General features: G+C 35.5%; 1 protein-coding gene across 1 annotated transcript in view; it reads left to right on the top strand.

Annotated features, from left to right (window-relative positions):
- GRIK2 (glutamate ionotropic receptor kainate type subunit 2) overlaps positions 1 to 12501 on the top strand; it is a gene marked incomplete at both ends in the record, with an annotated part of 355572 nt that overhangs the window by 316390 nt on the left and 26681 nt on the right. Inside the window, one exon of the mRNA XM_082276818.1 lies at positions 4488 to 4713. Within this exon, the coding sequence (XP_082132944.1) occupies positions 4488 to 4713 (226 nt within the window). The remainder of the gene's footprint in view (positions 1 to 4487; positions 4714 to 12501) is intronic.

The raw sequence follows: 12501 nt of genomic DNA, 5'->3' as shown, positions 1-12501 counted from the left end.
CTGCTGCAGAGATGGGCTGCTTACTCATGTTCTGCTAGACGTCTTCTTGGGACCATAAATCCTTTTCAGCCACAATTCACTCCCACCAGTCAATTCCCAGCTAGTATGGATGCTTGGGATTACTTTTTCCCTGGATAGACTTTGAATTTATCTTTCTTAAACCTCATGCATTTTCTGTTACGCTAATTTCCAAGCCTCTTGTGACCTATCTGCATGGTAGTTCTTTCTTTCAGTATTTCTACATCTCCTCTCTCTTTTGTGTCATCCACAAATCTGATGAGGGTGCTTTCAATACCCTTTTCCCAACTGCTTATAAAGATACTGAGTAGTATCAGGACTGACCCTCAAGGTACTCAAATCTTGACAAGATGCTAATCTGGCCTTGAACTGTTAACCACGACTTCCTTTGCCAGTTAGCCACCTGTAGCTGCTTCATCTGTCCAGTCCTTATCCTTCCAGGTTGTCACCAAAGATGTTTTGAGAGACCATTTTGGACACCTTGATAAGGCTAATACAGATTGGTCCTTTTGAAATCTCTTTTCACATGTCATTTTTTTTGGCAATGCAGATGCCTAAGTGATGAGCTTGGTGAAGTCATTCAGAAGTGATGTTTCATAGTCTGTCCATTACAGACGGTCATAAAGAATGGACATTGTTCCTTAGGCTTTAAAAAATCCATGAATCAACTTTAGGAAAAGTGACTTGTGTCCACTAAGCCTGCAATGCTCAGGAAAACAAAAGTTGCAAAGCTGTTATACATAGTGTCATAAATAGAAAATACTGTAGTAGCATTGGGAGTCTGTGGGTTTTTTGCCTGACATAATGATTGAGATGATTTAATTCTCATGGGGTGGAGAGTGCTTTCATAAAATATATCAGAACTAGGTTGATGACTTTTTAAATTTTTTTTCTCAAAATGTAATCTTAATTACTTTCAATCTTTCCTTAGTTACTACAGCCTTTTGAGTTTAAATATTGCATGGGTGAAAGCAAAGCTGAAGTATTTTCTGTGGCACCTAAATGCTTTTAGAATCCAGGAAAGAGGTTGTAAGCTATTATTAAAATAAAAATCTCTATTAATGGATCTGTAATTTTTCCTTCATAGAGAAATGTCAGAATTAGCCTGGCACATTATTACTGTGCATTTATCCAATCCTGACTTGTATCATGAGGTCTACTTCCACATACTTTGGTCCTTGTTTATTCTCTCATTTATTAAACATCCTGATATGTTGTGGTCCAAAGTCCTGCTGCTCAGATATTTCTTTCCAAGCCAGTGCTCCAGGATGGAGCAGTAAGTAACACATTACTGACAATGACTCATTCTGTTTCCAGACTCATATTTATACATAGCATTAGGCTATGACTAACTTAGAGCCTTTGCCATGGTTGCGTTTGTGGTCCCTGACAAGCACAGTTATCTTCCAATAATGTTTAATTTATGAATGCTGAGTATGACACTGACAGTATCCTCTGAATGTCAGTGTGAGGGCTACCATTTTATGCATTGGGTTTGATGTTGAGATGACTTTCTAGATTTGCTTAATCTTTTCATTTCCAGTTTTCCTATTAGTTAGCTCTCTTTTTTCTTCCAGTGAAATTCAAGTCATACGCAGCTTTCTTACTACTCTGCATTGTCTCCAGCATTCCTGAGGGAACACAAGCATAGTAAATCATGTCACCACAAGTTATCTTAGACAGACATCATTTCTGGTTGATTTCAAGTTAAGTTGGATTTCCCAACAGTGGTTTCCAGTTAGATGAAACAATATGGTGAACTAACCCAGATGAAATAATACACTGCATTGATGGAGTATATAGGTTGATTAACCAGATTGATTTGCACACAGTGAAAGAAGGTGGAAACATAATGTAAATTGCAGCATCTGCTTCTAACAGTAGGAATGATACAGTCATAACCACTAGAAGCATATTAGAGTGTCATTTTCTTTAATTCAATGTCAAATGGGTTTCTGATGCTTTTGATTTTTCTGACTTCTTGATCTTCATCAATGGGTCTGCTGCATATTTTGGCAAACACAGGACAACTATCTGTGGTTATATTTTCCTAAATCAAATGATGAAGGTTTTTTAATTTCAGATTGAAAAAAACCCCTCTTCTGCATTACAAAAAAAAAAAAAAAAAAAGAAAAAAAAAAGAAAAAAAGAAACATAGGGTTCAAAAGTAGAATGGCATTTTTCCCTGGCATAATTTCAGCTTTCAGAGGGAGAAGAAAGTAGTGCAAAAACATCGTAATGTTTTGCCTATATGAGAAAACTGAGACATCACTGTTAACTTTACAGTGGTGAGCCATGTGCACTGATATTCTAGGTTTTGTGTTCTCTTCTAAAGTCTCATTAATCATGTAGAGTGTTTTAACGTTTTTGTTTTAATTATTCCAATAAATGAGCTGTTCTGTGCAGGAGCTTTCTCTGATTTTGTTGATGACCTTTTTTCTTTTCAGTAGCAGTGGCTTCATCCTAGGTGATTAAATCAGTCATCATAATATGAACACTCTGTCCTTTACAGGATATTGTATTTTTTTCACATGTTCTAATGACTGAGTAGAAAGCAACCATTCCCCTTGCGAATATTTTTTCATCCCGGAGTTTATTTTTTTTTTCTCAACCAAAATAGAAAAATACTTATGTATTACAGTTAATTCTTTTTTTTTTTATTGTATCTCATTTGGCTTTTTCTTTTTTTTTTTCCTTCAACATGTGTCATCAATGTGCATGTAACCATTTGCTAAAATTGTTTTCTCTGCCAATGTTTTATACTGCTCAGATTATTTGTAGTGGCTAAAATATTTACTGGGGTTAAGACTGTATGATAAAAGAATTAAATATGGGTTCTTGGTAAAATTTTACAAATACTGGAAAACATTTATTTCCACCCTGTCTGCATTACACAGTATGTTAGATTCCTACAGACCTGATGTGTGTTGCTTGAAGTATATTATACCACAATGAAATATTAAATGCTTCCAAGAGTTATTTGATTAAAAAGAAACACTATGAGGAGAGATCCTATCTGTTTGGTCATCTCTATTCACAGAATATTCTGAAGAAAAATGTTTTCCTCTTTCATTGTTACTAACATCTTTTGCAATCAGGCCCAGACTTTGTTCAGTACAATAACAATGCACATAATGCAGAGCCCTAAAAGTCTTCAGTTTTGTTAGCATCGACACTAGACTTAGTTCAAATGCTTGATTTGTTAAGTCCTCAAGCATAGTAAAAGAACTCTTGGATTCTTTCTCAGCAGGGGGAGAAAGTAGTCTCTTTTTTCTAAATAAATGTTCTTTTAATTCCACATACACTGCTAATTCTCTTTTGGGTCAGAATTTCTGGCTATCAGTCAGCTGAACTTCAGAAATATTTGTAGTGACAATCCTTGTTTAGTATTTCCACCAGAGCTGATGGCAGAAATATCTTTAAGGATGACATTAAAAGAGGAAAGACACCTTAAAAAATCTGATAAAACTAGTGCTCACATGGTATTTACTAGGCAAAATTTAACATTACAGAACATTTTCTGATACATCTTGAGTTTGCTGTGTTATTAAACAGATGGGGCAAATGTGGTATAAAATGTTCAGTATTTCTAATACCTTCAGTTTATCCAGTCATTATGATCTCTTAAACACTGTATTTTACAAAAATGAGAGAAAGTAATTATCTTCATTTTAAAGATCTGCGGGTGAAAAAAAGGAAGCAACTCCTTTGTAGTTGCACAGCATCAATTTCTTCCAAACTACTGACTCCTTTGTCCCAAATTACTGGCTCCCTTCCGACCAAAACAGTTCTTTGTGTTCTGGAAACATTAAATCAGAAAACACATATTAATTTTTAGGACTTCCAGTAGACAATTTCTGTAAGGCAAGCTAGCATTGTTATGACCAGAGAGTGATATTATCTCTTACCTAAAATCTTTCTCCAAGTATTTTTGTCATATATGATAGATAAAAAGTTATCTTCCCTCTCCTTCACAACTTTCTCCATACACTGCCATCTGTAAGTGCTTTGATTACTTCAGATTGGCACATTGTGCATTAGGTTTTCAGAACTGTTCAGCTGAGTGATTGAAATAAGAGTGAAATTTCACTTGTGCCAGAATCCACAGATTCTCCCAAAAAACTCAACAGCATAGTTGATTATCTTTATGCTAGATTTAAATACTTAATAGTTTTCCACTCACCTGAAGTACTTGTAGGCCTTCCTCTTGCATAAAAATATATAAACAATAAAAACAGATCAACAATAGATATTTCACATTTGACAGTCTGTTCAGTTGTTTATTTTTACATGGAGAAGATGAGAAGTACAGATGAGATGAAAGGCACAGGCCCCCTTAGAAAATTGCCTCGGTAAAACCTGACATATAGTAAAATCTGAGAAGAGAGCAATGTGCAAACTGAGAATTTGCTTTTACTCTTATAAGCATATTATTCTCATTCATACCGCACCTAATATTTGTCTTTCAGAAATCCAAAATCTCCACTTATGACAAGATGTGGGCCTTCATGAGCAGCAGGAGGCAGTCAGTACTTGTCAAAAGTAATGAAGAAGGTATCCAACGTGTGCTTACCTCTGATTACGCGTTTTTAATGGAGTCGACAACCATTGAGTTTGTCACACAGAGGAACTGTAACCTAACACAGATTGGAGGCCTGATAGACTCCAAAGGTTACGGCGTTGGAACTCCCATGGGTAGGTGATATGTCAACCACTTGTTCTCTGTTCGTTAATCTTGGTTGCTGCAGTAGCATAGGATACAGTCCAGTACACCATTCCTTTCTCTATGTTGCTAGCATTTACCTCTATTTTCTTTTTCCCAACCAGGAGAAATACATATTTTGTCAACGTTTATGAATTTTGTTGTATTTTCCAAACAGAAAACAGTTGTTGCTTTATAAATAGTTGGATATTTTCATATGGTAAATTTGCCTTACATGGTGCCCTTGATATCTTCAACAACAGCAACAAAAGTGTTGTCACAGTCACAGTACTTTATTTTATAAAAAAAAATTAAAGATGTTGATCTCTGTTTTTAGAGAATGAAGCCCTAGCAGTGGAAGAAAATGCATTAGAAAATGGGGCTGATGCTTCTAAAGTGAGAGGGCTAATCACTGAAATTGTTAAAAGAGAAGGAAAGATTCCATACCATGCCACAGACAAAACAAATTTTGATTTAGCCTTGTGGGATATGGCTTTACATATTGGCATGGAGATTCCAATCCTTTAATTGCTTTCCAGGTCAGCTTTTTTTTACTAAGTACAAAATTTTAGCTGCAAGATTAAAAGTCAACTACAGGTATTGGCTTGGTTCTAGCTTGGCTCCTAGAATGCACAAAATGGGATTAAGCAAGAACTGAGCTCCCATTGAGTACAGCTATTTTTTTAAGGACATGAGATGAAGATCTGGCTTTAGATTTCGGAACAGGTGGGAATAAAAAGGGTGTGACACAAAGACTGTGAATACCGCATAATGATTCTACTTAATACAGTAAGGTTGTTCTGCTTACTTATTTCTCAGGCAAATATATATTTGAACTTCATTTTTAACAAGAATTTATCATTTTGTGATTGATGTGGATATGTTTTTATTTTTTCTCAGGTAGCTGTTATGTTTGGTACTGTTTTTATCTGTGTTGATACCATATACTAATCATTGTAATGGGAAATTTGTGTCCAGTAATTTAAATCAAGCACATGGAAAGGAATTTTAAGAAATAAAGTTTACTGGAATATCTTGGATAAAGAAGTATCTAGCATTATCAAATACAGATTTGCCTATATATGGGATATATTTACTGTTACTTCAATAACATCCTTGAAATTTTCATTATTTCAGTAATTTTCTCTGTAATGGACACCTGCTGAAGGAATTATGATTCTGTTCATTCTGTCTTCGAACAGTTAGTTGTTAGGAATCCAGTTTTGGTTCATACCAATTTTTCCACCCTGTTCTGCTGTGGCTCTTGTATTGCTGGATATACACTGTAGACTTGTAAACAACAGAACAGACTGGACTTCAGTCCTGCTGGTCATTTTGGCATCTTGTATTTGCTTATATATAAAATTTTTTGTTATTTTGAGGATGAAACCCACCTTCCATTTAGGTTTAGTATGGATAAAATCAAATCTCAGGGATAGTTTATAATCTTTGAATAATCTGCATGCAAATTTGTGAAGCATCTGAAGCACGCCCCAGAAATTTAAGTGGACATTGAAATGCCAAACTGCTAGGAATCAGAGAGACCAAAGCAATCTAGAAATTATTCTGTTTATGTGTAAGTCAGAGAAGCATCCTAAACACCAGAGAAAGCAGCTTTAAAACAATGATAAATCCAGAAATAGAATTCTGAAGTTTAAGTTTAGGGGAAGAAATGCTGAATGTAAAGAGGCAAGGAAGTTAAGTAAACTTTCTGTTGGTCTTTGTCCCCTACTTCATATAGGGAGAGTGGGCACTATTTCTTCACTAACTTTGAGTCATATCAAAGACATCATTCAGCTCTTATCCACCCGCAAGATTCCAAGTAACAACAAATTATCTGTGTCAAGAAAAGTAATAGTGTTGTACAAGAGGGTATGTGAGCTGACAGTTGTCTTGAATCAAGATGAAACAAATAGAGAACATACCTGCAGGAATCAGTGATCACCAAAGGAGGGAAAATAAGAGTTTAAACAGTGTTAAACTTAAGAAGTTGAAGAAAGATTTGAAAAAAAGATGACAGCTTCATAAGGGAAAATAGAGAAGAATGTAAAACAGGATGTAAAGTAAAATTTTTCACAAAACAAATGAAGGTATCGAGAAAAGGTATATAAAGAAGAAGGTATATATAAAGAAGAAGGTATATAAAGAGCATCTTGGGCTTTCCCAGAACAGCTAAGAATAAGAGATTAATCTAATATTTGGGCAGTATCTATAAAATGCTGTTGAGAGAGCTGACATTTATAATGGGTTTATATCCTGTGTGTTAGGTGCACAGTCTCAGAAGAAAGGGATTGTGCAACCTCTGCTAGAATGATGCATAGTTTGCACATATATATTTGAAAGGAATCCTTAGGAAGAAGCAATTCCATGGTGTCTGTCAGAAAACTTTTGTTAAATATTTTGCTTTATTGAAGCTAAAAAGTATTACAGAACAGTGGGTAATGCAAAATATTCTCATGCATTATAGCTAATCTCATTTCTACAGGAAAAAATAATTCTGGAGAAGTTAAAAGAACTTATGACATGGTTATATCTATAGAAGTAGATTACATCGTTATTTAATTACTACAAAAGAAGTTTATAGACATACAATTGAGTAACATCTTTTTAGAGTTAATAATCCTAAGAGTAACTTGCCAAGTGCTTGGAAAACTGCGGTGTAATGGCTTCACATACAAAGTATGTGTTACTGCTTTTGCCTATTTGAGAAGCAGCTTGTCTCCAAGCAGAACAATACAGAACTATTTGTGTTCATAGAACCATAGAATCACAGAATCACAGAATATGCTGTTTTGGAAGGGACCTGTTGGGATCATTGAGTCCAACTCATGACCCCGAATCAGACACTCTAAAAATCACACCGTGTGCCTGATTGTTCAAACACTCCTTGAATTCTGACAGGTTTGGTGCTGTAACCACTTCCCTGGGGAGCCTGTTCCAGTGCCCAACCACCCTCTAGGTAAAGAACCATTTCTGATATCAAACCTAAAGGTCCTCTGACTCAGCTTCATAACATTCCTAGTCCTATCACTGGCCACCACAGTGAAGAGATCGGTACCTGCCCCTTTGCTTCCCCTCACGAGGAAGTTGTAGACTGCAATGAAGTCTCCCCTCAGTCTCCTCCAGGCTGAACAGACCAAGTGGCCTCAGCTGCTCCTCATATGGCTTCTCTTCCAGACTCTTCACCATCCTTGCGGCCCTCATTTAGATGCTTTCTAATATCAAAGCTGCGCACAGCACTGGAGGTGAGGCCGCCCCAGTGCAGAGCAGAGCAGGACAATCCCCTCCCTTGCCTGGCTGGCGAGGCTGTGCCTGATACCCCCCAGGACACTGTTGGCCCTTTTGGCTTCCAGGGCACTGCTGACTCATGTTCAACTTGCCATTGACCAGGATCCCTGAGTCCCTTTCCATAGCATTGCTCTCCAGCCTCTCATTCCCTGGTCTGTACACACAACCAGGGTTGCCTTTTCCCAGGTTCAGAATCCAGCACTTGACCTTTTTAAACTTTGTATGGTGTTACAGGCATGGTGTTGGGAAGATATAGATGTCATCTGCAAAATTTACAAAAAAATCCAGTTTATCTCCTGGAATAGTGGCTTGAAATTGCAGAAGTATTTGCACATAAGGTTAAATTTGTAGAATACAGTTGTTACAGGTCTTATGTTGACTACAGTAGAAAGGATATGGTTACTTTTGGAGAACAGCTCCAAAGGAAGTAGGTGCAACATATCTTGATTATTTTGAAGGTAATGGAATAATAGTTAGTGAGAACATAATTTGCTTGAGTTTAAGCTGCTACAAGAAAAAGAGCTAAAAGCTTTCCTAACAGAAAAATATGCTATCAGTTTATGACAAGATAATCACCTGGAAAATGCAACCACCCAAATATAGCACCAGTTTAGAGTATTGCAGTGAAAGCTCTCTGAGGTTAATATTTTAAATTTAGAGAAAGAATGTTGCACAAGATTAGGAGAAAAAAACCCCAGTGGATCAGGCCATAGGTTCATAGGTATCAATTCCTTCCAAAAAAATGGAGAAGATAAATATGAGTTTACATGATTATTTTACTTCCTCTAGAAGCACTAGTGGATTAAACAAAGTTTAGATTGTTAAAATGTAACTTTGATGAAAGAAACTGGAAATCATGTACTTTTGGCATAAAATAGGATGGTCACAATCAGCGTACATCTTTAAAATCAACAAGACACAGTGATGCTTGAAATAGATGCAAGGCAGAATTCTTTTCTGCAGTGAAATATAAAGTAGGGAGAGTGAATTTGGTAAGTTATGCATACAACCACTCATTCTCATGATTTGTATTTTTAAATTAAAGTTTCGTATAAACCAGAATTCGTTTTCAGTCAGCCACCTCTGGTGCTAGGCTAAAAATCTTGATGTATAATGTAAACAGAACAGACCTGGGATGAGATGTTTGATAGCAACTGATACTTTGGAGCAGATAAGATAGAACCTTGTAAGAGGTCATGTTTGTTTTGTTTTCTATCTTTGCAACATTGTTTATAGCTTTGTAACCGAGAGTGTAACACTTGCTTTGCTAGAGGACATTTGTTTGCTTCTTTTTTTTATCTTCCAGTTTGAAGATCCACACGCAAGGGGTTTTTATTTGCTTTATTCTGGTATGTTTTACCAGGAGGCACTGCTTTGCTCCTTCTGTGTTCTTCATCACTGAATCTGGCAGAGAGGAAAACTACTTGCATACAGTTTTCAACATAGTGTATAGTTGATTTCTATCTAACATATTCTAATAATATGGATATGTATCATCCACAGTTATCTATTAGAAACACACACAAATTTCTTTTAGTGGTAGGAATTTGTGTTTGTGGGGGTATTCACCTCAGCATCCAGTATTGATGTTCAAGGGAGGAAGGAGGGGAGGGAAGAAGGGAAGAAGAAAGAGAGAGAGAAAAGACACAAAAAGGAACTGAACAAAGCGGTAGTGGGAGAGGAGGAGGGAAGGATAACAAACCCTTTGGGCAGGCTAGCCAAATTATTCTTTCCATTTCAAATACTCTAAAGTGTTTATTATCATCTCTAGTAGTTTCAATTTCCCATTTCATCATCACGCCTGGTAGAAGTGTTTAAAGTTTGGTTTGTTCTTGAATAAAGCCCAGTTGGGGTAAATCTACCATTGCAAAGAGTTCAAAATGTTTATGATACATCCACATGCTTATGGTCATCTTTTCAGACAGAAATTGTAACATTTTTTTCAAGAAAACGTGGCCTATCCAAAAAATCTACCTTTTATGTCCTACTGAAACACAGTTAATGTTACTTTCCTATGGTCAACATACTGTAAAACAAAGTAATATTAGGAGACAAATGCTATTTTCCATAATGAATATTTACTAACATTGTTGCTATTGTGAAGCAAATCACATGAAAGGTTAGAAATGTAGCTTCTATGCACTTTATATTAAAGCCTTAATGGCCTGTGAAGCTACTTTTCACTTTTCTGGTGTTTTTCTTTTTTTTTTTTTTCTTTTTCTATTTTCCTTTTCTATTTTCTACTTTGCAATTGGAAGGAACATAGATGAACACATCTTTTGGAAAAACCATACTTCATATATCTGGAATGGTTTCAGGTTCTTATTTCTTTCCTAAACTCCTGTTTCTCTTCAGCATGTTTGACAGCAGGCTACTTCCCATCTGGCTTGGGCAGATTTTCTACTGAATTGCCACTTGCTTCTATGTTGAACCTGGAGCACATAGATGGCTGGCAAGTGAATATTTGGAACTGATTCCATATGAATAGATCTACTGAGCATGCACTTTTCAGATCATCTGCCTTTATGTGGCAGATGAGGACTATCCGGTCTGTATATGCCAGACAAACTCTGTATGTGTGGAGATATATGCAAAATGATGCCTTTGACATTTTGAAAATGAAAAATGGTATGTGTAAGTAATCTTTAAAAATTGCATATATTTCTTCTAGCTCTTAAGAAATACAAAATGGAAAATAGTGCTTGAAAGATACGGTGTGTAGAAGAATTAACCATTTCTCTAATGTTTCTCTGTTGCTGAACTGCAGAAAATTGCAGAATCAGGCTAAGAGGGGGCTTCAGTGGTGTAGCAGTGATGTTCCTATAACACCTGATAATGGTGAGGCAAAAGAAAGTTTGAGAAAAAGGTGAAATATACATTTCTTTATCCCTTATTCCTGTGAAGTTAATACAATCAAATTCTGCTATTAATATTAATAATGCCTCAGTTGCAAAATATAATAAGAAAAATCTTTGAATCTGTTACACAATTCTCTTCACTTGTACAAGGTTTTTTGATTAACTTTTCACTTGTGATCAAGATATGACTTCTTCTTCTAGAGCATATCACTTTTTGTATCACTGGCTCTTCCATATTGATGGACTACCAAGATGCCCTGAAAAATGCTAGAAAGAGTTTAACATTCAGATCCTTGAAAGCTAATTGTTAACTCAAAAATTGTTAAAAAATAAAAAGTGCACTCCCCTGACTATACAGAGACTCTTCACTGTGCATGGGGACAAAATACATCTCTCAGGATATGAATGATGTTAAATGATATATTTTGGGGTCAACATGTCCAGCATTTCATTGCCAAGGTAAGTCTTACATAAATACCCATTATACAAAGCTATAATAACTTGCAGTAGTAACACAGACACAGGTATGAAAATTTATTCAAATAAGTGCATAAAAGAGATCTGCACAGGGTATATTTATGAATTAAAAATAGAAAGTTGGCAAGTACTTTGATACAAGCAAGTTATACCTCACATGTCAAAAAGAAAAGTATAAGAATAAAATGAACAGCTTTCCAAGAGAGATGAATTGGCTGCAGGCCCCAGATATCAGCACGCTCACTTAAGTTCAAAGTATGAAACAAAACTTCAAGGTTCTCATGTTCTATTGATTCAGAGGTGCCTTTTAAAGTGAAGTTCTCTTTTCTGTAAATTCAAATGAAATATCAAATAAAATGTCTTTTTTTAATGGACATTTTTACCTCTCACACAAAAAATTATATTTTTCACAGTGCATTGTTCTAAGAGATTCTCAAAAATGTGCCCACTCACACATGAATTCAAAAAAAATCTCTTTGGCCAACTAATGTAATGTGCACATCACTTGAATGTAGAAATTTCTTTATATGCTTTTGCATAATGTAGCCAATCTTAACATTTTTAAATTTTATTTTTGTAAAATCAGAGCCAAGAGTGGGGTCAGTTTCCTTTCTTTTGTAATTTTTTGAATTTCAATCAGCTGTGTAGCATGTAATTAAAATGTTGTTTGGCGTATGGGCATTTTGAAGACAGTAAAATTAATATAATTTCATCAGATGTAGAATCTAAAAAGAGTATTTTATGCTCCACTCACTTAAAATAAAGATTTCACTGCAAAAAAAAAAGGGTTTCAGACAATAATTTATGATCTGCTACTTGATGCCTTCTCTAGGAATATGACTTCATGAATTATTTATATTTACCCAATTCATTAATAAATACAATAGTGTTGTCCCTACCTCAGTGAAAGGCTGTTGGATTCAAAGAGAATTTAAACAAATAAATAGTTTAATCAGCAAATGTATAACAATTATAATGTTGTATCCTGTAAGCATGTATAAATTCAGCTGATTTGTATTGCCAGTTCTTTCTCCGGGGAGTGACCTAGAAGAAGTGTTCACAGTAAAAATTTATGTTATAATATTGAAATTTTTAAACTCACCTGACCATGTTCTTAATGCAGGTATTTTACAAAATATTTCACTATCTGCCTTTTTT

Source organism: Coloeus monedula, assembly GCF_965178545.1.
Source record: "Coloeus monedula genome assembly, chromosome: 2".
Taxonomy (NCBI): Eukaryota; Metazoa; Chordata; class Aves; order Passeriformes; family Corvidae; genus Coloeus; species Coloeus monedula.
The sequence above is the reverse complement of the archived record's forward strand: the minus strand, read 5'-3'. Positions and strand labels throughout refer to the sequence as shown.